We start from the raw sequence: 24,974 nt of genomic DNA, 5'->3' as shown, positions 1-24,974 counted from the left end.
TATTGTCCGATTTTCAAAATTTTGAAACCAAAATGTAGCGCGTGCAAAGTTCTAGCCGCACATCGAAAACCATTTTCATCAAGGTCAAACTTCAAGGTCAAATTCAAGGTCAAAGGACGGGGAACTGAAAAGTGCCACTAAATATTGTCCGATCTTCAAAATTTTGGCACCAAAATGTAGCGCGTGCAAAGTTCTAGCCGCACATCGAAAACCATTTTCATCAAGGTCAAACTTCAAGGTCAAATTCAAGGTCAAAGGACGGGGAACTGAAAAAGTGCCACTAAATATTGTCCGATCTTCAAAATTTTGGCACCAAAATGTAGCGCGTGCAAAGTTCTAGCCGCACATCGAAAACCATTTTCATCAAGGTCAAACTTCAAGGTCAAATTCAAGGTCAAAGGACGGGGAACTGAAAAAGTGCCACTAAATATTGTCCGATCTTCAAAATTTTGCCACCAAAATGTAGCGCGTGCAAAGTTCTAGCCGCACTTCGAAAACCATTTTCATCAAGGTCAAACTTCAAGGTCAAATTCAAGGTCAAAGGACGGGGAACTGAAAAAGTGCCACTAAATATTGTCCGATCTTCAAAATTTTGGCACCAAAATGTAGCGCGTGCAAAGTTCTAGCCGCACATCGAAAACCATTTTTATCAAGGTCAAACTTCAAGGTTAAATTCAAGGTCAAAGAACGGACAACTTTAAAAATGCTACGTCACCAGCGACTTTTCCAGCGACGAGCACCGATTTTAGCCAAAACCTCGTGCAAGGTCAATTGGACCATGAGGATCACGAAAATCGAACCCATTCACCCCTAAACCTTGACCTTCAAGGTCAAATTCAAGGTCAAAGTACGGGGAACTGAAAAAAGTGCCACTAAATATTGTCCGATTTTCAAAATTTTGGAACCAAAATGTAGCGCGTGCAAAGTTCTAGCCGCACATCGAAAACCATTTTCAGCAAGGTCAAACTTCAAGGTCAAATTCAAGGTCAAAGGACGGGGAACTGAAAAAGTGCCACTAAATATTGTCCGATCTTCAAAATTTTGGCACCAAAATGTAGCGCGTGCAAAGTTCTAGCCGCACATCGAAAACCATTTCCATCAAGGTCAAACTTCAAGGTCAAATTCAAGGTCAAAGGACGGGGAACTGAAAAAGTGCCACTAAATATTGTCCGATTTTCAAAATTTTGAAACCAAAATGTAGCGCGTGCAAAGTTCTAGCCGCACATCGAAAACCATTTTCATCAAGGTCAAACTTCAAGGTCAAATTCAAGGTCAAAGGACGGGGAACTGAAAAAGTGCCACTAAATATTGTCCGATCTTCAAAATTTTGGCACCAAAATGTAGCGCGTGCAAAGTTCTAGCCGCACATCGAAAACCATTTTCATCAAGGTCAAACTTCAAGGTCAAATTCAAGGTCAAAGGACGGGGAACTGAAAAAGTGCCACTAAATATTGTCCGATTTTCAAAATTTTGGCACCAAAATGTAGCGCGTGCAAAGTTCTAGCCGCACATCGAAAACCATTTTCATCAAGGTCAAACTTCAAGGTCAAATTCAAGGTCAAAGGACGGGGAACTGAAAAAGTGCCACTAAATATTGTCCGATCTTCAAAATTTTGGCACCAAAATGTAGCGCGTGCAAAGTTCTAGCCGCACATCGAAAACCATTTTCATCAAGGTCAAATTTCAAGGTCAAATTCAAGGTCAAAGGACGGGGAACTGAAAAAGTGCCACTAAATATTGTCCGATCTTCAAAATTTTGGCACCAAAATGTAGCGCGTGCAAAGTTCTAGCCGCACATCGAAAACCATTTTCATCAAGGTCAAACTTCAAGGTTAAATTCAAGGTCAAAGAACAGGGAACTTTAAAAATGCTACGTCACCAGCGACTTTTCCAGCGACGAGCACCGATTTTAGCCAAAACCTCGTCCAAGGTCAATTGGACCATGAGGATTACGAAAATCGAACCCATTCACCCCTAAACCTTGACCTTCAAGGTCAAATTCAAGGTCAAAGGACGGGGAACTGAAAAAAGTGCCACTAAATATTGTCCGATTTTCAAAATTTTGGCACCAAAATGTAGCGCGTGCAAAGTTCTAGCCGCACATCGAAAACCATTTTCATCAAGGTCAAACTTCAAGGTCAAATTCAAGGTCAAAGGACAGGGAACTGAAAAAGTGCCACTAAATATTGTCCGATCTTCAAAATTTTGGCACCAAAATGTAGCGCGTGCAAAGCTCTAGCCGCAAATCGAAAACCATTTTCATCAAGGTCAAACTTCAAGGTCAAATTCAAGGTCAAAGAACGGGGAACTTTAAAAATGCTACGTCACCAGCGACTTTTCCAGTGCGGCTAGAACTTTGCACGCGCTACATTTTGGTGCCAAAATTTTGAAGATCGGACAATATTTAGTGGCACTTTTTCAGTTCCCCGTCCTTTGACCTTGAATTTGACCTTGAAGTTTAACCTTGATGAAAATGGTTTTCGATGTGCGGCTAGAACTTTGCACGCGCTACATTTTGGTGCCAAAATTTTGAAGATCGGACAATATCTAGTGGCACTTTTTCAGTTCCCCGTCCTTTGACCTTGAATGTGACCTTGAAGTTTGACCTTGATGAAAATGGTTTTCGATGTGCGGCTAGAACTTTGCACGCGCTACATTTTGGTGCCAAAATTTTGAAGATCGGACAAGATTTAGTGGCACTTTTTCAGTTCCCCGTCCTTTGACCTTGAATTTGACCTTGAAGTTTGACCTTGATGAAAATGATTTTCGATGTGCGGCTAGAACTTTGCACGCGCTACATTTTGGTGCCAAAATGTTGAAAATCAGACAACATTTAGTAGCACTTTTTCAGTTCCCCGTCTTTTGACCTTGAATTTGACCTTGAAGGTCAAGGTTTAGGGGTGAATGGGTTCGATTTTCGTGATCCTCATGGTCCAATTGACCTTGGACGAGGTTTTGGCTAAAATCGGTGCTCGTCGCTGGAAAAAGTCGCTGGTGACGTAGCATTTTTAAAGTTCCCCGTTCTTTGACCTTGAATTTGACCTTGAAGTTTGACCTTGATGAGAATGGTTTTCGATGTGCGGCTAGAACTTTGCACGCGCTACATTTTGGTGCCAAAATTTTGAAGATCGGACAATATTTAGTGGCACTTTTTCAGTTCCCCGTCCTTTGACCTTTCATTTGACCTTGAAGTTTGACCTTGATGAAAATGGTTTTCGATGTACGGCTAGAACTTTGCACGCGCTACATTTTGGTGCAAAAATTGTGAAAATCCGACAATATTTACTGGCACTTTTTCCGTTCCCTGTCCTTTGACCTTGAATTTGACCTTGAAGGTCAAAGTTCAGGGGTGAATGGGTTCGATTTTCGTGATCCTCATGGTCAAATTGACCTTGGACGAGGTTTTGGCTAAAATCGGTGCTCGTCGCTGGAAAAGTCGCTGGTGACGTAGCATTTTTTAAGTTCCCCGTTCTTTGACCTTGAATTTGACCTTGAAGTTTGACCTTGATGAAAATGGTTTTCGATGTGCGGCTAGAACTTTGCACGCGCTACATTTTGGTGCCAAAATTTTGAAAATCGGACAATATTTAGTGGCACTTTTTCAGTTCCCCGTCCTTTGACCTTGAATTTGACCTTGAAGTTTGACCTTGATGAAAATGGTTTTCGATGTGCGGCTAGAACTTTGCACGCGCTACATTTTTGTGCCAAAATTTTGAAGATCGGACAATATCTAGTGGCACTTTTTCAGTTCCCCGTCCTTTGACCTTGAATTTGACCTTGAAGTTTGACCTTGATGAAAATGGGTTTCGATGTGCGGCTAGAACTTTGCACGCGCTACATTTTGGTGCCAAAATTTTGAAAATCGGACAATATTTAGTGGCACTTTTTCAGTTCCCCGTCATTTGACCTTGAATTTGACCTTGAAGTTTGACCTTGATGAAAATGGTTTTCAATGTGCGGCTAGAACTTTTCACGCGCTACATTTTGGTGCCAAAATTTTGAAAATCGGACAATATTTGGTGGCACTTTTTCAGTTCCCCGTCCTTTGACCTTGAATTTGACCTTGAAGTTTGACCTTGATGAAAATGGTTTTCGATGTGCGGCTAGAACTTTGCACGCGCTACATTTTGGTGCCAAAATTTTGAAGATCAGACAATAATTAGTGGCACTTTTTCAGTTCCCCGTCCTTTGACCTTGAATTTGACCTTGAAGGTTGACCTTGGTGAAAATGGTTTTCGATGTGCGGCTAGAACTTTGCCCGCGCTACATTTTGGTGCCAAAATTTTGAAGATCGGACAATATCTAGGCGCACTTTTTCAGTTCCCCGTCCTTTGATCTTGAATTTGACCTTGAAGGTCAAGGTTTAGGGGTGAATGGGTTCGATTTTCGTGATCCTCATGGTCCAATTGACCTTGGACGAGGTTTTGGCTAAAATCGGTGCTCGTCGCTGGAAAAGTCGCTGGTGACGTAGCATTTTTTAAGTTCCCCGTTCTTTGACCTTGAATTTGACCTTGAAGTTTGACCTTGATGAAAATGGTTTTCGATGTGCGGCTAGAACTTTGCACGCGCTACATTTTGGTGCCAAAATTTTGAAAATCGGACAATATTTAGTGGCACTTTTTCAGTTCCCCGTCCTTTGACCTTGAATTTGACCTTGAAGTTTGACCTTGATGAAAATGGTTTTCGATGTGCGGCTAGAACTTTGCACGCGCTACATTTTTGTGCCAAAATTTTGAAGATCGGACAATATCTAGTGGCACTTTTTCAGTTCCCCGTCCTTTGACCTTGAATTTGACCTTGAAGTTTGACCTTGATGAAAATTGTTTTCGATGTGCGGCTAGAACTTTGCACGCGCTACATTTTGGTGCCAAAATTTTGAAAATCGGACAATATTTAGTGGCACTTTTTCAGTTCCCCGTCATTTGACCTTGAATTTGACCTTGAAGTTTGACCTTGATGAAAATGGTTTTCGATGTGCGGCTAGAACTTTTCACGCGCTACATTTTGGTGCCAAATTTTTGAAAATCGGACAATATTTAGTGGCACTTTTTCAGTTCCCCGTCCTTTGACCTTGAATTTGACCTTGAAGTTTGACCTTGATGAAAATGGTTTTCGATGTGCGGCTAGTAGTTTGCACGCGCTACATTTTGGTGCCAAAATTTTGAAAATCGGACAATATTTAGTGGCACTTTTTCAGTTCCCCGTCCTTTGACCTTGAATTTGACCTTGAAGTTTGACCTTGATGAAAATGGTTTTCGATGTGCGGCTAGAACTTTGCACGCGCTACATTTTGGTGCCAAAATTTTGAAAATCGGACAATATTTAGTGGCACTTTTTCAGTTCCCCGTCCTTTGACCTTGAATTTGACCTTGAAGTTTGACCTTGATGAAAATGGTTTTCGATGTGCGGCTAGAACTTTGCACGCGCTACATTTTGGTGCCAAAATTTTGAAAATCGGACAATATTTAGTGGAACTTTTTCAGTTCCCCGTCCTTTGACCTTGAATTTGACCTTGAAGTTTGACCTTGATGAAAATGGTTTTCGATGTGCGGCTAGTACTTTGCACGCGCTACATTTTGGTGCCAAAATTTTGAAAATCGGACAATATTTAGTGGCACTTTTTCAGTTCCCCGTCCTTTGACCTTGAATTTGACCTTGAAGGTCAAGGTTTAGGGGTGAATGGGTTCGATTTTCGTGATCCTCATAGTCCAATTGACCTTGGACGAGGTTTTGGCTAAAATCGGTGCTCGTCGCTGGAAAAGTCGCTGGTGACGTAGCATTTTTAAAGTTCCCCGTTCTTTGACCTTGAATTTGACCTTGAAGTTTGACCTTGATGAAAATGGTTTTCGATGTGCGGCTAGAACTTTGCACGCGCTACATTTTGGTGCCAAAATTTTGAAGATCGGACAATATTTAGTGGCACTTTTTCAGTTCCCCGTCCTTTGACCTTGAATTTGACCTTGAAGTTTGACCTTGATGAAAATGGTTTTCGATGTGCGGCTAGAACTTTGCACGCGCTACATTTTGGTGCCAAAATGTTGAAATTCAGACAACATTTAGTAGCACCTTTTCAGTTCCCCGTCCTTTGACCTTGAATTTGACCTTGAAGGTCAAGGTTTAGGGGTGAATGGGTTCGATTTTCGTGATCCTCATGGTCCAATTGACCTTGGACGAGGTTTTGGCTAAAATCGGTGCTCGTCGCTGGAAAAGTCGCTGGTGACGTAGCATTTTTAAAGTTCCCCGTTCTTTGACCTTGAATTTGACCTTGAAGTTTGACCTTGATGAAAATGGTTTTCGATGTGCGGCTAGAACTTTGCACGCGCTACATTTTGGTGCCAAAATTTTGAAGATCAGACAATAATTAGTGGCACTTTTTCAGTTCCCCGTCCTTTGACCTTGAATTTGACCTTGAAGGTTGACCTTGGTGAAAATGGTTTTCTATGTGCGGCTAGAACTTTGCCCGCGCTACATTTTGGTGCCAAAATTTTGAAGATCGGACAATATCTAGGCGCACTTTTTCAGTTCCCCGTCTTTTGATCTTGAATTTGACCTTGAAGGTCAAGGTTTAGGGGTGAATGGGTTCGATTTTCGTGATCCTCATGGTCCAATTGACCTTGGACGAGGTTTTGGCTAAAATCGGTGCTCGTCGCTGGAAAAGTCGCTGGTGACGTAGCATTTTTTAAGTTCCCCGTTCTTTGACCTTGAATTTGACCTTGAAGTTTGACCTTGATGAAAATGGTTTTCGATGTGCGGCTAGAACTTTGCACGCGCTACATTTTGGTGCCAAAATTTTGAAAATCGGACAATATTTAGTGGCACTTTTTCAGTTCCCCGTCCTTTGACCTTGAATTTGACCTTGAAGTTTGACCTTGATGAAAATGGTTTTCGATGTGCGGCTAGAACTTTGCACGCGCTACATTTTTGTGCCAAAATTTTGAAGATCGGACAATATCTAGTGGCACTTTTTCAGTTCCCCGTCCTTTGACCTTGAATTTGACCTTGAAGTTTGACCTTGATGAAAATGGGTTTCGATGTGCGGCTAGAACTTTGCACGCGCTACATTTTGGTGCCAAAATTTTGAAAATCGGACAATATTTAGTGGCACTTTTTCAGTTCCCCGTCATTTGACCTTGAATTTGACCTTGAAGTTTGACCTTGATGAAAATGGTTTTCAATGTGCGGCTAGAACTTTTCACGCGCTACATTTTGGTGCCAAAATTTTGAAAATCGGACAATATTTGGTGGCACTTTTTCAGTTCCCCGTCCTTTGACCTTGAATTTGACCTTGAAGTTTGACCTTGATGAAAATGGTTTTCGATGTGCGGCTAGAACTTTGCACGCGCTACATTTTGGTGCCAAAATTTTGAAGATCAGACAATAATTAGTGGCACTTTTTCAGTTCCCCGTCCTTTGACCTTGAATTTGACCTTGAAGGTTGACCTTGGTGAAAATGGTTTTCGATGTGCGGCTAGAACTTTAACCGCGCTACATTTTGGTGCCAAAATTTTGAAGATCGGACAATATCTAGGCGCACTTTTTCAGTTCCCCGTCCTTTGATCTTGAATTTGACCTTGAAGGTCAAGGTTTAGGGGTGAATGGGTTCGATTTTCGTGATCCTCATGGTCCAATTGACCTTGGACGAGGTTTTGGCTAAAATCGGTGCTCGTCGCTGGAAAAGTCGCTGGTGACGTAGCATTTTTTAAGTTCCCCGTTCTTTGACCTTGAATTTGACCTTGAAGTTTGACCTTGATGAAAATGGTTTTCGATGTGCGGCTAGAACTTTGCACGCGCTACATTTTGGTGCCAAAATTTTGAAAATCGGACAATATTTAGTGGCACTTTTTCAGTTCCCCGTCCTTTGACCTTGAATTTGACCTTGAAGTTTGACCTTGATGAAAATGGTTTTCGATGTGCGGCTAGAACTTTGCACGCGCTACATTTTTGTGCCAAAATTTTGAAGATCGGACAATATCTAGTGGCACTTTTTCAGTTCCCCGTCCTTTGACCTTGAATTTGACCTTGAAGTTTGACCTTGATGAAAATTGTTTTCGATGTGCGGCTAGAACTTTGCACGCGCTACATTTTGGTGCCAAAATTTTGAAAATCGGACAATATTTAGTGGCACTTTTTCAGTTCCCCGTCATTTGACCTTGAATTTGACCTTGAAGTTTGACCTTGATGAAAATGGTTTTCGATGTGCGGCTAGAACTTTTCACGCGCTACATTTTGGTGCCAAATTTTTGAAAATCGGACAATATTTAGTGGCACTTTTTCAGTTCCCCGTCCTTTGACCTTGAATTTGACCTTGAAGTTTGACCTTGATGAAAATGGTTTTCGATGTGCGGCTAGTAGTTTGCACGCGCTACATTTTGGTGCCAAAATTTTGAAAATCGGACAATATTTAGTGGCACTTTTTCAGTTCCCCGTCCTTTGACCTTGAATTTGACCTTGAAGTTTGACCTTGATGAAAATGGTTTTCGATGTGCGGCTAGAACTTTGCACGCGCTACATTTTGGTGCCAAAATTTTGAAAATCGGACAATATTTAGTGGCACTTTTTCAGTTCCCCGTCCTTTGACCTTGAATTTGACCTTGAAGTTTGACCTTGATGAAAATGGTTTTCGATGTGCGGCTAGAACTTTGCACGCGCTACATTTTGGTGCCAAAATTTTGAAAATCGGACAATATTTAGTGGAACTTTTTCAGTTCCCCGTCCTTTGACCTTGAATTTGACCTTGAAGTTTGACCTTGATGAAAATGGTTTTCGATGTGCGGCTAGAACTTTGCACGCGCTACATTTTGGTGCCAAAATTTTGAAAATCGGACAATATTTAGTGGCACTTTTTCAGTTCCCCGTCCTTTGACCTTGAATTTGACCTTGAAGGTCAAGGTTTAGGGGTGAATGGGTTCGATTTTCGTGATCCTCATGGTCCAATTGATCTTGGACGAGGTTTTGGCTAAAATCGGTGCTCGTCGCTGGAAAAGTCGCTGGCGACGTCGCCAACTTCACGGACATGGTAGGATCGAGGGACGGCTGTGATGGAACACAGGTGGAAAGGGGGAGATAATTAGGGGATGAGATGAATAAACTACACGACACAGCTGGCGGCCCATGCACGTGCATGGACAGATTGCCGATAAACGGGACGTGTTTATATGAACAGGAAACGGCAGCCATGTGTCGACACGACAAACCCGACTATTATAATGTGTTAGATGGCACTTCGAAATGATTCATGTCAGGAATCTGTCGTGGTGACACGAACACTGATTTGAACAGGATAGGCCGATCGATACACAATGTCCCGCATAACGTAGGAAAGCGAAAGCGTTTCTTTCAAGAAGCCAGCTCTCATGTCTCCCGCAATTCTGCTGTTGTATCGTGAGCCTGGCTACGCGTAGTTCAGTTAGCGACCGCCAGGTGGAAACCGGTCGCCGGTTGTCAGTGTTGCCAGGTCTAGAGGTAAACCTCCAGATCTAGAGGTTTTAGGGGAGCGTTTCGGGGCTCCTGGAGGTTTTCGAAAAATGCCGGATTCTAGAGGTTTTTCTAGAGGTAATCCTTGATATATACACCAGTCGCATACAGGTACGGGATTTGGCATACGATTTCCAGACAATCGAAAGACTGTTTGGAGCCAACGAAGGAAGGAATGAGTGGGTTAGGTTGAAAGTATTAATTTGGTTCAAAATGATGAGGTAGATAACTTAGTTATTTAAATCTAAATATCTTATGACGAGAGCGATTGACATTTTTGGTATGCAGTGTTATTCATTGAAAACAGGTCGGAGCGTTTGAGTCTTTAATTTAGTGGTCGCCGCTTACTAATCATGCGGCATACACGCCGCACATAACCGCCAATGCCGCAACGCAGCTTAGATTTTGAAGTAAGCATTTAGTCTCACCCTAATCTGAACTGAAAAGCGAGAAATATCATCAAGGTCATTCTAGAACTATTTAATTTAACTTATGATATTGTTTTTATGTATTTCGTGCTAAAATACATTTTTTACAGGCTAATGGAAAAGGGAAACGTAATATAATAAAATGTGTAATTCAAAAAGGCATTACCTACCAAGAAAAACAATTACGCATCAACATAAATTAGCGGCAATCACAGCAGAAAACGGTAAACAATAACCTGGCTTTGAACCTGGCTGTTAGCGTAGTGGATTGCGGCGGCTTGTGGCGTTTTGTCGCTTTTGTGATATTTCTTATTTATATTTGATGCAGCGTGATAATGGGAAAATCAAAGCCATATCCGCAAAAGTACGTGAAAGACTGGGAAAAGGAGGTGGAATTTCGGGGCTGGTTGAAGTCTGTGACTGGGGATGACCGACGCGCGAGATGCACTGTGTGCAGTACCACCCTTACTGCGAAAAAGAAGGATCTCCAGGATCACGCAAAGACCGAAAAACACAAGAAGGCCGTCGTAGCCTCAAAATGCTCGCCAAAAATCACAGACAAGTTGGCGTCGGCATCGGGGAGCGATCGTGAGTGCACTAAGCGGGCGGAATTAAGGACAGCTCTCTTTGTTGCTGAACATGGTTCAAATGCTTCTGCAGATCACCTCAGCGACGTGATAGCTTCACTTGACCCTCACTCAAATGTTCTGAAGAACTTCAAGCTGCATCGCACAAAGTGCTCTGGCATAATTAATAACGTGATCGGGCCAATTCTACACGAGGAGCTGTTAAATGACATAGGACAATCATACTTTAGCCTCATCTTGGACGAGTCCACAGACATTTCAACGACTCAGTGTCTGGGAATCATGGTCAGATATTTTAGCAAAAAGATGAAAAAAGTGGTCACGTCGATGTACAGACTGATAGAGCTACAAGCAACCTCTGCAGAGGCAATTTTGGAAGCGTTGCTACGTGCCCTGGACACAGACAAACTTCAGGTGAGTCGTCTAGTGGGCATTGGTGTGGACGGTGCCAGTGCGATGGTCGGACGACACCATTCTGTGTCGTCCATGCTGAAGGAAAAAGTGCCTCACCTGGTAGTTGTTCGTTGCATCTGCCATTCGCTTCATCTTGCAGCCAGTTATGCTTCTGCGGTGCTCCCTCGCCACTTGGACTATATGGTACGGGAAACGTACAGCTGGTTTAGTTGTAGCGCCAAACGTCAAAGAGAATATGCGAGGCTATACTCTGCGATGAATGACGGCAGCAGGAACCCAAAGATCTCAAAGATTGCGTCAACCAGATGGCTGAGCAGGGGTAACGCTGTGGCTAAGATCATTGAGCAGTATGAAGAGCTGAAGCTCACATTTCAGCTGGCAAAGGACAAGGAGCGGTGCTTTCAGGCCGATCAACTGTGGCGGATGTACGAGGACAAACAGAACCTTCTTTATCTTTCTTTCATGAACACACAGCTGAGTGCCCTGAACAGGATAAATAAGATATTTCAGTCCTCGAATCCCGACCCATGTGCCGTCCACAGAGATCTCCACGACTACATCTGCGGCCTCCTGGACCAGGCAGTGATGCCAGCTGCCTTGCACGGCATCAGAACGAGCCTTGAAGATCTCTCAGAAATTTCTGTGGCACGTCACCTCATTCCGGCCAGAGCCATTTATTTCGGCCACGACTTCAGCATTGTCGAAATGGGGATTCAGCAAGAGGTTGTCGCAGTAGTGCGGGAGAAATGTCGTGATTTTCTCCTTCAGCTCATTGTCGAAGTACAAAAGCGGCTCCCCGACAACATTAAGCTGTTGTCACAGCTGTCTGCGCTATCACCAGAGGAGGCGATGAAGGCCAACAGTCGGTCCATCATCCCCATCGCCACTCACAGAGCTCTGGCGGGCGCCGAACCAGAACATGTGGAAGTCCAGTGGCGCGCTCTGAGGAGAGAGGACTGGAACAGTGTGCAAGATGCTGAGCAGAAAGGCATCGACAGAGAAAGTTTTTGGTCGGAAGTTGGGGAGAAAAAGCTGGCAGATGGGGAAGTGAAGTACCAGAATGTCCATCAGCTGGCGACGTCTCTTCTCACCATGCCGATCTCAAACGCTGAGGTGGAACGTCTTTTTTCACAAATGAATTGTGTGAAAACTGGACTGCGAAACCGCATGCAGGTGGACATGCTGGAGTCTGTGCTCAGAGTCAGGAGCAGGCTTCATTCGACGAACCAAACGTGCGTCACGTACCCGATATCTGCAAAAATGCTGTCTGTTTTCAGGGCCTCGGTCGTTTATGACGGGGAGTGGCCAGAAGGTCTGTAGACTGATGACGGGTAGACGGGCGAGAGCTAGAGTGGCAGTGGCTGATTGATCTGCCATTGGTGTTTGGTTTGACTGTGTGTTTGTTTTAGTTCCTACTGCTTGTTTTAGTTCCTAGTCCTGTTGTAGACGAATAAATAGGCAAATCGGTTTGTGCTCTATTAACGTTTGTCTCTGTGGTCAGTGGCGTTTGTACCTATATTTACATTGCACGACTCATTTTAACTATAGGTACGTAGTAAGAAAGCGACTATCATTCAAAGCATAATTATAGGTAGGTATTTAGTATCGGATGCAAGCATATATACAGGCACGAAATAAGCGCAGAATTTGAAGTCATACACGTAATACATGCACACTCTACCGGAGTGATCATTCAAACATTCCAACACGTAGGTATGTGGGTTATAGGTAGCAGGTACGGGGACCCGCAGTTGCTACTGTACACGAACTCCAACTCTAGCCGTCTGTCCTGTCCAGTAACAACCGATAACATTGATATCGACTGCCGGTCCCTGTAGAGCAGCTGAGGTTTTCTGTGCGTGCCCTCTGACACATAGGCGGTCCCAGGGGGGGGGCCACGGGGGCCATGGCCCCCCCTTTGGTGCTGAAAGGTGGGGCCATACTATCTTTTGGCCCCACCTTTCAGATCGAACAAAAGTCCTAGAAAATCTTTTCGTATGTTTCATTTTCTTTCTTGCACCATCGAAGAACGTAAATTTCACTCATGAGTGGGCTCAGTTTCGCATTCTGTCAATTTGGCGGTCAGCGTCGCTGGCACCGGTTCACGAGTATGGCCGGATCTTACACGGAATATCAGCGTGGATTTACTTGAGGCTCTCGTAGGCCCAGCAATGGCTGGCATGAGACCCTCTTCGGCAGTGGCGGGTGGGCCCTGCTAAAGGAGATTGGCTCTAAGACACTAAAGTAAGACCTCATGGGTTGGTGCTGTGCACCTCAGAAGCCCGGTGGTGACGCCGTATGCCGGCTTGGTTTCGTGGGATTGGCGTGGGACCTCCGGGGCCTGCATAGAGTTTGCGTGAGCTAGTATGTAATCTCAGAGGCATGTGTGTAATGTGTACACAGTGGCGGTCGCGGGGGGGGGGGGCTAACAGCCAATGGGCCCCCATATAGGTGTATGGGGCCCTGGCAATTATTCGATCGTCACGAGGCTCAAAAAACCCACGCCCAGCTATTAATATAGCTCCCACACCGGTCTTTGAGCGTCTTACACTGACCTCTGAGGGAACTTCAGTGGCGTTCAAGCGCCCACGTTGACCGCTAAGAGCCTACATCAACCTCTGAGGCCCCACATCTGGTCTATGAGGGGCCCTAACCGGCCTCAGGGGCCCCAACCGGCGTCTGAGGGTCTCACACCGGTCTCTGGTGGCCTTATTTCTGTCTCTGGTGTTCCAAGACGAACCTTTAGGTGCCAATGAGGGCCCCGCACTGGCTGCTGAAGACCCGATGCCGGCCTCTAAGGGCCTGCATTGGCCTCTGAGGAGGGCCCATCTTGGCCTTTGAGGGCCCTCTGCTGGCCTCTGGGGTCCAACGACGGCTTATGCCGGTCTTTTAGGGCCCCACGCTGACCTCTGAGGGCCCATGTTGGCCAGTCTGACAGCTTACCGTTGTTCCCTGTGAGGGTGCTGGGACAATTTACTCAGGGTCGCTGTACAGTGTACAGCAGCAACTGCGGGTCCCCGTACCCATAAATGGCTCTGAACCCTCCACTGAGCCGTAGTTCGTCAGCATTAACTAACGTCAGTCGTCAGAGGGACTAAGTAGATAACATTGAGATGCTCATGTGCATCGAACATACAATGTAATGTCGACAAATGCGAAGGATAATCAATTAATCTTCATTGAGGATACATGGTTTGTGATACGGAGGTAAGTATGGAGGTATTTCATAATCAGCGGTAATGGAACAGAGGTTTCTAGAGGTTTCTTCAGCTTTGTCTGGAGGTATTGGCATCACTCGACCTGGCAACACTGCCGGTTGTGCGGCAGTCGGCCGCCGGCCCGCGCAGGGCGTGGGTGTGTTCTGGTTGGCTGTGCGCCAAGTGGGCGCGCAATCACAGACGCGGAATAAAGAACTCACATTATATCAAATTGGCGACGAGGATGAGATCAAGGTGAAGCCTTGGAGCTGTGATTGCGAGTGATGGCGAAACGGACCGGTGATCAGTGCGCGGTGGTCCGCGAGGGCGGACAGGCCACGGACGGTGAGGGCGCAAACGTTGCTTAGTACGAATGCTTAGTGCTTAGTATTGCTTAGTATTTTTATTTTCGCGCTGCTGCTGGTAGTCTGCCTGTCGCGCGGCGGCCGTGGTCGTGGCATTTCCATGTGATCGCCATTTGTGGCGGCCATGATGCCTCGGCAGTGTGGTGTGCGTGGCGCATGCGTCGGCGTGCTGCACGCTGATTGGTCGGCCGGGGGTGACGCGCAGCTGTGGCAGCGCGTGTGATTGGCCGATTGGTGCGGCGGGGAGGGCCTCAATGCGGTTTGAGGTGCCTGGTCCCCAAGCGGATAATTTCGGCGGGAAGCTGGCGCGCGGCCGGGCGGTTCGGGACGAGTGCGCATGCGCGCGCGGTGACGTGCGTGTGACGTCACTACCACGTGACTCCCCCGTCGAGTAAAGCGCGGGAAACCGCAGCCGGCAGCGCCAAGACGGGCGCAGGGCGGCGCGGTGAGCGGTGACGGTCGGCGTGAGCGGTGGCCGACCGGCGTGAGCGGTGGCCGACCGGCGTGTGCGGTGACCGGCCGGCTTGTGCGGTGACCGGCCGGAGCGAGCCGACGGTGAAGCGGCGGCGGGCCGACCGGTGGAGCGGCGGCGGGCCGACCGGTTGAGCGGCGGCGGGCCGACCGGTGGAGCGGCGGCGGGCCGACCGGTGGAGCGGCGGCGGGCCGACCGGTGGAGCGGCGGCGGGCCGACCGGTGGAGCGGCGGCGGGCCGACCGGTGGAGCGGCGGCGGTGACCGGCCGGCTTGTGCGGTGACCGGCCGGTGTGAGCGGTGACGCCCGGAGCGAGCCGACGGTGAAGCGGCGGCGGGCCGACCGGTGGAGCGGCGGCGGGCCGACCGGTGGAGCGGCGGCGGGCCGACCGGTGGAGCGGCGGCGGGCCGACCGGTGGAGCGGCGGCGGGCCGACCGGTGGAGCGGCGGCGGGCCGACCGGTGGAGCGGCGGCGGGCCGACCGGTGGAGCGGCGGCGGGCCGACCGGTGGAGCGGCGGCGGGCCGACGGTGGAGCGGCGGCGGGCCGACCGGTGGAGCGGCGGCGGGCCGACCGGTGGAGCGGCGGCGGGCCGGCCGGTGGAGCGGCGGCGGGCCGGCCGGTGGAGCGGCGGCGGGCCGGCCGGTGGAGCGGCGGCGGGCCGGCCGGTGGAGCGGCGGCGGGCCGGCCGGTGGAGCGGCGGCGGGCCGGCCGGAGGAACGACGCGCTGGTGAGAGCACGGCAGCGTGATGGATCCAACGGGCATGCAGCTGGTGTCTGCGGGGCCGTACCGGGCAGGCACGGACTTCGAGAAATGGCTGCGAGCGTTGGAGCGCTACATGGTCGCTATGGACATCCAAGGGCCTACCAGACGGTGCGCCGTGCTGCTACACCTGGTGGGGCCTGACATAGCCGATGTCAGCGACTCCCTGCCGGAAGAGGAGGCAGAAGGACCGGAGGAAGACGAGTTCACCCGGCTAAAAAGGAAGTTGGTACGGTACCTGGTGCCAAGGAATAACGTCGTGGCTGAACGAGGGAAATTCCAAGGAATGACAATGGAGCCGGAGGAAAGCCTGGAGGACTTCCTGGCCAGGCTACGGACCCAAATCCTGCGCTGCGGCTACGAGCCGGCGCAGGTGAACCGGGAGCTGCGAGACCGCTGCGTCCTGGGCAGCCGAGGCGAGCTGCAGCGGAAGCTGGTGAGGGAAGCGGCACTGAAGGGCGACGAACTCAACCTGGAGGATGTCCGGCGGACGGCACGCGCCCACCGGGACGTCATGGACCTGACGACTCGGTTGTCAGGGGCGCCGGTGCCGGCTGCGACGGACGGGGAGGCAGTCCAGGTGGTGAGACGCCAGCGGCGGGCGGAGACGGCCAGGCCGGCCGAGCGCCCGGGACCGGGCTCGAGCTTCGGCTGCGGAGGCCGGGGACACTGGCGGCGGGACTGTCCGACGGCTAGGGCGGACTCGGCGCCGGAGAGGGCGCGCCCTCCGGCGGCAGGAGCGGTGCAGCAGCGCGGAGTGTCTCGCCCGCCCGGCCCGGCAGACGGCGGTCGGCGAGACAGCAGACGCGGCGGACCGCTCGAGAAGAGGAGGTGCTTCAAATGTGGCAGAACTGGACACCTGAAGCGGGACTGTCCAGGAATCGGACAGGTGGCGTCCGTGGAGGAGGATGTCGTGATGACGGTGGCGCAGCTGACGAGCCAGGACCGGCTGCCACTGGTAACTCTGTCTGTCAACGGCCGGGAGACTGAGATGCTGGTTGACACCGGGTCACCAGTGTCGATCGTGGCGGACGGCAGCATCCCGGGACTGAAGCTGAGACCGTCCAAGATGCAGCTACGCTCGTTCACGGGTCAGCCGGTGCCGGTCCGCGGCGAGGCGACCGTGCAGACGGAGTATGGCGGCCAGCGGAAGCGGCTGAACGTGGTTGTCAGCGGTCAGCTCCGACACCACCCGCTGCTGGGGCGCGACTGGCTGCGTGAAATACGTCTGGACTGGCGGTCGCTGCTGCAGGTCAGCGAGGCCAGCAAAGTGAGCGGCGGGCGGACGCTGAGCTCAGTGACGGCGGCGCACGCAGCAGTGTTTGCAGGGGGCCTCGGCACGATGGAGCAGCGCGCGCACCTGACCCTAAAGCCGGACGCGGTGCCGCGGCGGCTACCACCGCGACCCGTACCGTGTGCGCTGCTGCCGCAAGTGGAGAACGATGGAGCCGGCGGGCGCCTGGACGCCAGCGGAGTGAGCAGCGGGCGCCAGGACGCCGGTGATGAGGGCGGGCGCCGGAGCCCGGAGGCAGACGGGCGCCGTGACACCTATGGAGGAGGCGGACGCCGGGTCGCTGGCGAGCGCCGGGACGCTGGCGGGAACAGCGGACGCCGGGACACGGCAGTCTGCGGGTACCGGGTCGCTGGCGAGCGCTGGGACGCTGGGGGGCGCCGGCGCGCTGGTAGGCGGCGGGACGCCAGCGGCGCCGGGAGGTCAGGCCGGCGGGACGCAAGCGGCGCCGGGAGGTCAGGACGGCGGGACGCCAGCGGCGCCGGGAGGTCAGGCCGGCGGGACGCCAGCTGCGCCGGAAGGTCAGGCCGGCGGGACACAAGCGGCGCCGGGAGGTCAGGCCGGCGGGACGCCAGCGGCGCCGGGAGGTCAGGCCGGCGGGACGCCAGCGGCGCCGGGATGTCAGGCCGGCGGGACGCCAGCGGCGCCGGGAGGTCGGGCCGGCGGGACGCCAGCGGCGCCGGGAGGTCAGGCCGGCGGGACGCCAGCGGCGCCGGGAGGTCAGACAGGCGGAACGCCGGCGGCGCCGGGAGGTCAGGCCGGCGGGACGCCAGCGGCGCGGGGAGGTCAGGCCGGCGGGACGCCATCGGCGCCGGGAGACCAGTCCGGTGGGACTGCGGCGGCGCCGGGAGCCGGGTCCGTCGGGACTGCGGCGGCGCCGGGAGCCGGGTCCGTCGGGACTGCGGCGGCGCCGGGAGCCGGATCCGTCGGGACGGTGGCGGCGCTAGGAGCCGGGTCCGTCGGGACTGCGGCGGCGCCGGGAGCGGAGGCTGCAGCGGCTCAGATCGGACTGATCCGACGGAGCAGGTCCGGAATCAGCGGGAGGCGGCCGCTGGGACGGGCGTGCCGGCGGGGTCTCTAGCGAAGGCGCTAGGACGGCTGTACCGGTGGCGCTCGGCGGGGTCGGTGCCGGCGCCAGCGGAGGCGACGGAGAAGACAGCCGAGCGGTGACAGTCCTCGGGAGCAGTCAGACAGTCACCGAGTGCAGCGGCGGCACAGCGGACTGGCATCGGAACGACCGTACTCGTACGGGCGGCGGAGCGGTTGCGAGCAGTGCCGATAGGGCAGGTGAGGTGCGCGGCGACGCAGCGGACCGGTATCGGGCTGGTCGCCCTCGTGCGAGCGGTGGAGAGACGGTGAGCGAGACCGAAGGCACAGGTCGCGCGCGCGGTGGCGCTACTGACGGACCGCCGGCAGCGGTGAGCGGTGCTGGTGGGACCGGCGGCGCGCGCGGTAGCAAGCCTAACGCTTCGCCAGGAGTGGTGAGCGGCGCCGGTGGGACAGGACATGGCGCGCGCGGCGGCGATTGTAAAGGACCGCCGGCAGAGGTGCGGCGGCGGTTGTCCGTGCGTCACTCTCAGCCACCGAGGAGGTGGATAACTGAGATGTGATCGGGTGGGAAAATACGTGATTTTAACGGAGATGTGATCGGGCGGAAGGATCGAGCGGAAGAATATGTGATTCCGTGTGTCAATAGGTGCCACCGATAAAGTGGATAACAGATGTGATTGGCCAGGGAAAGTGTGGGTCAATTTGTACCGCCGAGAAGGGTGATGACTGATTAGTTATTATCGTTTGGAAGTACAGATTGATAAGCAGTGTAAGGGCAGACGTGCGCGACTCTAAAGTCAGTGAATTTGTAGTTATGTTCGTATCGCACGGATGTGAGCGATGTCAGTGATCGCACTAAAATAGGCGGCAGTGTTGACGCTGTAAGTGACCGGACTGAATTTGACTAGTTTGTGGTGGCTCGCAGGTTGAGTAAGTTATGTTTGATAGTTCGATGTTTGAACTCAAATCCAGGGGGGCAGGGTGTTGTATCGTGAGCCTGGCTACGCGTAGTTCAGTTAGCGACCGCCAGGTGGAAACCGGTCGCCGGTTGTGCGGCAGTCGGCCGCCGGCCCGCGCAGGGCGTGGATGTGTTCTGGTTGGCTGTGCGCCAAGTGGGCGCGCAATCACAGACGCGGAATAAAGAACTCACATTATATCATCTGCCGTCAGCATGAAATAAGCAATGCCCTAAACATATCACTCACTGTTTTTAGCTAAAAGAAAGAAAAACTTCCAGAGCACACCAACTTCCTGAAATCCACGCTGCTATTGCGTGAGCTCAGCAGATGAATCATGCATGACATTCCGAAGCTATTATGAACGTCAATCCAAAATGCAGAGCAGTCAGGCGGGAGTTGCAGTAGGCAATATCATTGCAAGCCTGACATAAAACGGTCACGTCAGCGCCGAATACAGTCATGGCTGTAATTCCTCGATGGAGTAAAATGCCTCCAACCATTCGTTGACCTTGGTCAGACCTACATGATACTCAGGCGCTGTTTCCCGGCTCACCAACAAAGCTCATGCAGGAGCACGACGGTCTAACACCGCCCAGGCCAAGGAGAAAGCGGTTATTTACTCCGACATATGCAGCACGCTCTGCTATCATAAGCTTCAAATCATAGGTACGGGAAAGTATCGGATATTGGATATCATGGGACAAGGGCTACAATTACGACTCGCAGGCCCATCACGAGCCGAGCCGACTTCAGCCATAGGTATTTATTGCAGGTTGTCGCATTGTCTGCGCACACTGCGCACGTCGGTGTGTCCTTTTTTGCAGACCAATCTCGAATTTACACCTCTATGACTCACCTCAAGCGGTGTTCGAACATTCCGGAAGGCTCCACCGTCTCATTTGCACATCTGAATATTCTAATGTATCGCTCTAATTCGCACCTACAGCTTCGATCCACCTAATCCCAGTATTTACGTAAGCCCCGACCAAGATTGTATAAGCCGTCCCGACACAGCGTCTCCCCGATGGGCCTCCGTTTCGCCGCCCAATTTGCACCTCAATCATCAGTGTCAGTGTATACCAATACGCTCCGCGGGAAGCAACCGTATCACCACCAGTCGGGGAGGGATGGGCAGAGGGTCGAGGGGGGGGGGACTCGAGTGATCCAGTGGGGCGGGGTGGCCCTGAATGCCTGACGTCTCACCGCCCCAGGCTACGGCGAACGCATACCAAGCCGCCTGCCTTTTGTGCGGTCCGCCCGTACACTACGGCTGACGGGGACAGAGTGGACGGGGACAGGTGTGAGAGAGACGCTGGGAGAGAGGAGGGGAGGAGGTCATCGAGCTGCACATCGACGCTGGAGAGAGGGAGGAGAAGGGATAGAACAGGGTCAGAGTGGGAGAGAGTGAGAGTGAGACACTGAAAAACTGAGTGAAGAAGAGCTGGGTATAGAGAGCCGGGAGGGTCGAGTTAAATCATGACAGAGAGAGAGAGAGAGAGAGAGAGAGAGAGAGAGAGAGAGAGAGAGAGAGAGAGAGAGAGAGAGAGAGAGAGAGAGAGAGAGAGAGAGAGAGAGAGAGAGAGAGAGAGAGAGAGAGAGAGACGGAGGAAGGAGAGAGAGAGAGAGGCATTGCATGCGAAGAAAGCGAAGGAATTGTGAAGCAGACAAAATAAATAAAAATACTGATTGGAGGGAATGGTCTAACCATAATATCCACTACCCAGTTGTCCGACAACTCTCAGCTCTGTACCAAGGCCCAGGGCGATCCGACATAAGGCAGTCGCCGGAAACCGTGCCTTCGCCACAGGCTCGGAGTGGGTGAGACGTGCCAATATACCCTGGGACGTGCCTAGGCGAGCCGCAGCCCGCATACCAAGCAGCTATAGCGCGCGTCGATTCAAACGGGCGGCCGGCACGGGTGCTGACGTCATCCTAAAGTCAATCCTCGAGTCGGCTCCCGGATACACCACTGACCACGGCCAGCCAGCCAGACGGTCAGTCGGACGGTCGTTCGGTGGTCAGGGTCGAGTGGAGACGGGTGTTGCTAGGCCTACCGGGTAACGACAACGGAAAATGTGCCGATATCATACTGAATACGATTGTTGACTTGTTTAAAAATGGTGCTTAAATTACCCCCAAAACAACTACGTCTGTATTGAATAGCACAGCTCTGTCAGGGTTGGATTCTCCTGACTACCACGTCCACGTGGATGCCTTTCCCTTCTCCCCTCCACCCAGCGACTCCGAGTCCGTCCCTGACTGCTGACATCCGACAGCTCCACGGTTGATGACTCACCGTTATTGGACGACTCCGAAGGCCAGCGTCGCATAATGTAACCGTCACTGTCCTGAAACGCAACGAACGTGAGTCAATGCGTGGGCTGTGGCTAGATGCATAGTCATGCCTACGGCAAAGAGTCACTATTGAAATTCACGCACAGGCTGCTATTGAGTCATATATTTTTAGCTGCCTATTACCTTGAATTTTGAAAAGTGGCTATTTCAAAGGTTATGCCTGGCGACATTTCAAAACTTAGCAATGACATCGAATCCGTTCCAAAATCCGGGAAAAGGCGATTTTTGTTTTTGTACCGAAGCAATGGGCACAGTTAAAAATAGAAGGGATTTTCTTCCGACTATAAGAGAAAGCCTTGCCTCCGAACAGTAATCCGACCTTCTCATCTAAAACACGTCCAGTTTAGGGTCACCACGGCCTCAAAAAGGTACTGCGCGCATATGCGTAATACGATGATACCGTCCGCCCTCATAACCTTCCGAATCAATCAAAACGTATCCCGATTGGCACAGATGTGCTATGGTGCAATACAAGATAGCAAGTGAACTTGGGAAAAGCTGAACCTCTAAGCTCCCCCTTGTCTCACGCATCTCATTCCATCACGATATGACTCACTCCCCATCCGGCTAAAACGGTTAAATCGGCCTTGAATTGCTGCTCACGTTATACTCCGCTTACAATTGCGGTATTCGTAGTCACGTAAGTTTCCGAGCTTTCAAGACGTTCTGCACCGATCACAAATACCGACGCCCGCTCGCCCCGGTGAGATATTTTTTTCAGATAGAAGCAGCACCTGGAGGCCGCCTCTAGATCGCACGGTAGATAGGACGAACGGGCGACAAATGGCGACAAAGAACCGGGGCGGGAAAAGAATACAAGGCATGGGCGACGGCGGGTCGGGGTGACAGAGCAGAAACTGGGACCGAAATGTGGCGTCGGGTGGCGTTCGCCCCAGAGAACATGGGCTAGCTCCACTTTATCAAAAGTCCCTTTGGCGAATTTCGAGAGAGAGAGAGAGAGAGAGAGAGAGAGAGAGAGAGAGAGAGAGAGAGAGAGAGAGAGAGAGAGAGAGAGAGAGAGAGAGAGAGAGAGACAGAGACAGAGACAGAGACAGAGACAGAGACAGAGACAGAGACAGAGACAGAGACAGAGACAGAGACAGAGACAGAGACAGAGACAGAGACAGAGACAGAGACAGAGACAGAGACAGAGACAGAGACAGAGACAGAGACAGAGACAGAGACAGAGACAGAGACAGAGACAGAGACAGAGACAGAGACAGAGACAGAGACAGAGAGAGAGAGAGAGAGAGAGAGAGAGAGAGAGAGAGAGAGAGAGAGAGAGAGAGAGAGAGAGAGAGAGAGAGAGAGAGAGAGAGAGAGAGAGAGAGAGAGAGAGAGAGAGAGAGAGAGAGAGAGAGAGAGAGAGAGAGAGAGAGAGAACAGCCCGAGCATCCCGCGTCTGGCAATGCAGTCAAGGAACGTGCCTCCTGAATGAATTAGGAGTTGCCGGTCAAATACCAAGAGTTGAGTGCACCTACCAGCAACAGTCAACAATTCCACCCCTCCCCTGCCTCCCTCTCCCCCTCTCCCCCAAGCACGGTCGAGTAGCCGTCGGCCCGTTGGCCCGGCCTCCTCAGTCACGTTCCTCTGCAGGCCACATTGTTTGTGCCACCCTGACTGAGCACTGAGCAGGCACGGCGTGCCACTGTGTGCATTATGTCCGGTCACAGGGCGGGCGGCTCGGCTGAGCAGCCGCTGAGCCATCGCGCGGTATTTGGGCTTAGATGGGCGGGGTCTTTCAGCTTATCAGCTTATGTAAAAGTGAGATCTACATTGCTGTTGGATTTACAGATCAATACAATAATAAGCTGAGAGTTGGTTGGACAGAAAACATTTTTATTCGATCTTCCCTCCAACGGGCGCTTATAGTCCCATTTACAGGGCATCTCCTGTTCCAGGAAGCATATATTAAAGCATAGGAGTAAATTGAGTCGTGCAAATCGTTCCCTTAGCCAGCTATGCAACAGTCGTTTATGACGACACCTCAAGTTGCCCTTCAACTGGTCGGAAATCGTCCAATGGCTAATAGCCTTTCCCGTATGGGAGATCGGTGCCCATGTTACGAACTGTCGACTTCATCCGCACAAACCATACGATAAGGACCGTCACTGCTTCCACTCAGTGGCGCCCACTAATTCGCTTTGAAAGGGGACACTCTACCCTCTGCCGTTCGGGAGGGGAGGGGATACAAGTGTCGGAGCGGTGCCGCTCAACCCCCTCTCCCCCTCCCCGCCCGGTCATGGTAGCCCGTCCGCTGCAGAGGCCTGCAACGGCTTGGCTCCCAGACTATCACCGCTGCATTGGCTGGGACGGGAATGAGTTGGATGCAGGGCAGGATCATGTGACTTTAAACGGTGGAAAATATGATTTGGAAAGCTTAAAGAAATGTGACTTATAATTCTTTAGCAGCGTACTCACCAAAACATAGACGTCGATGGGATCGTCAAAAGGCTTCAGATCTGTCCGCAGCATCACCACTCGGAATGATACTGAAACAAAAACAGCATAGCTGTAAAATGTCGCTGAAAACAAGTAAACGCCGGGCGTTCCCTTAACATTAACTTTAAAACAGTAGCTGAACCGCAGTAAAGTTTTAGAACGGAACAATGCGCCCAATGCGTTAAACCGAAAGGTAAATCTCATACAAAATCAATTTCAACCATTGGTCTTATCTCCTTTATAATTTTTCACCTGTGCCGGTATGTGTAAATGAGAATGAGCCGCAAAGATCGTGCAGATCTTAAACTGCTGCGATCCACTAAATCACACTGTGCCGTTAAGAACCACCCTCCCTCTAGGTATAAGAAATCTCACCGGTCTGTCCGAAGTTGTAGAGCGGCCGGTTGGTCTGGATCAGTACGGTGAGGAAGCGCTGTGCGAACTCGAGCCTGGTCTCGTTGACGAAGACGCTGCCGCCGACGTCTCCCTTGTGGTCCCCCTCCAGGCGCAGCTGGTAGTTACCCGGCGTGGAGGTGCTCGGAATCTGAGGGGGGTGTTAGGGAGGATGGTATTTGCGATTTTTTTTTGGTGTGTGTGGTGGGGGGGGAGGGACATGCCAGATATGCTGCCGCACCAAAAAGAACGGCTTATTGATATTTGCTGAAAATATTGGAACCTATTGTCAAACGCCGTAAATCGTTTACGCACGAAATAATACCTACAACAACTCTATATTTACAACAAAACATCATGAACACATTATCAATCCAAGTAACTCGCATATGCTCTGCTGTATAGACGGGATAAAAATAAACAAATACAAATAAATATAATTGTAAGTATTGTTATTTAGCTGGGACGGTTGCATAGTTATAGAAGACATAATTGAACACCAGCTATTACTTTATTTAATGGGAGCTTTCGGGAGCAGAACGGAGCAGGGTTTTGGAGAGAGATGTATTTGAAACACTGAAGAGTAAGCTCAGCGCTAGAGAGCAGTCAGAGTACCGTAAAGTGAAGGAGTGTCAGAAGACTAAATTTACTAGACTCTCTGGCACCCGTCTCAGGGAGCCGGGGGACGGCGCTGAGGCCAACGTCAACAATGCACCCTTATCATCTGCTGCCACCGCTGTGGGTTCAGCTGTCTCTGCGCCGAACGACGGTGTCGAATTTTTAATTC

At 51.0% G+C, this 24,974-nt stretch overlaps 2 protein-coding genes across 2 annotated transcripts in view; one reads left to right on the top strand and one right to left on the bottom strand.

Annotated features, from left to right (window-relative positions):
• Positions 1-24,974, bottom strand: part of LOC122369992 (CD109 antigen-like) — a 79,804-nt gene that overhangs the window by 28,006 nt on the left and 26,824 nt on the right. The window contains exons 3-5 of the mRNA XM_043345207.1: positions 24,170-24,338; positions 23,774-23,844; positions 21,294-21,345 (exon numbers count right to left, since the gene is read on the bottom strand). Coding sequence (XP_043201142.1) covers positions 21,294-21,345; positions 23,774-23,844; positions 24,170-24,338 — 292 coding nt within the window. The remainder of the gene's footprint in view (positions 1-21,293; positions 21,346-23,773; positions 23,845-24,169; positions 24,339-24,974) is intronic.
• Positions 10,186-12,401, top strand: LOC122370000. Its single transcript, XM_043345217.1, has one exon. It carries the CDS (start codon positions 10,238-10,240, stop codon positions 12,221-12,223), a length of 1,986 nt encoding a protein of 661 aa, XP_043201152.1. The 5' UTR covers positions 10,186-10,237; the 3' UTR covers positions 12,224-12,401.

Source organism: Amphibalanus amphitrite, unplaced genomic scaffold, assembly GCF_019059575.1.
Source record: "Amphibalanus amphitrite isolate SeventyFive unplaced genomic scaffold, NRLGWU_Aamphi_draft 000034F_arrow, whole genome shotgun sequence".
Lineage (NCBI taxonomy): Eukaryota > Metazoa > Arthropoda > Thecostraca > Balanomorpha > Balanidae > Amphibalanus > Amphibalanus amphitrite.
Note: the sequence above shows the minus strand (reverse complement) of the source record. Positions and strands in the feature narration are given on the sequence as shown.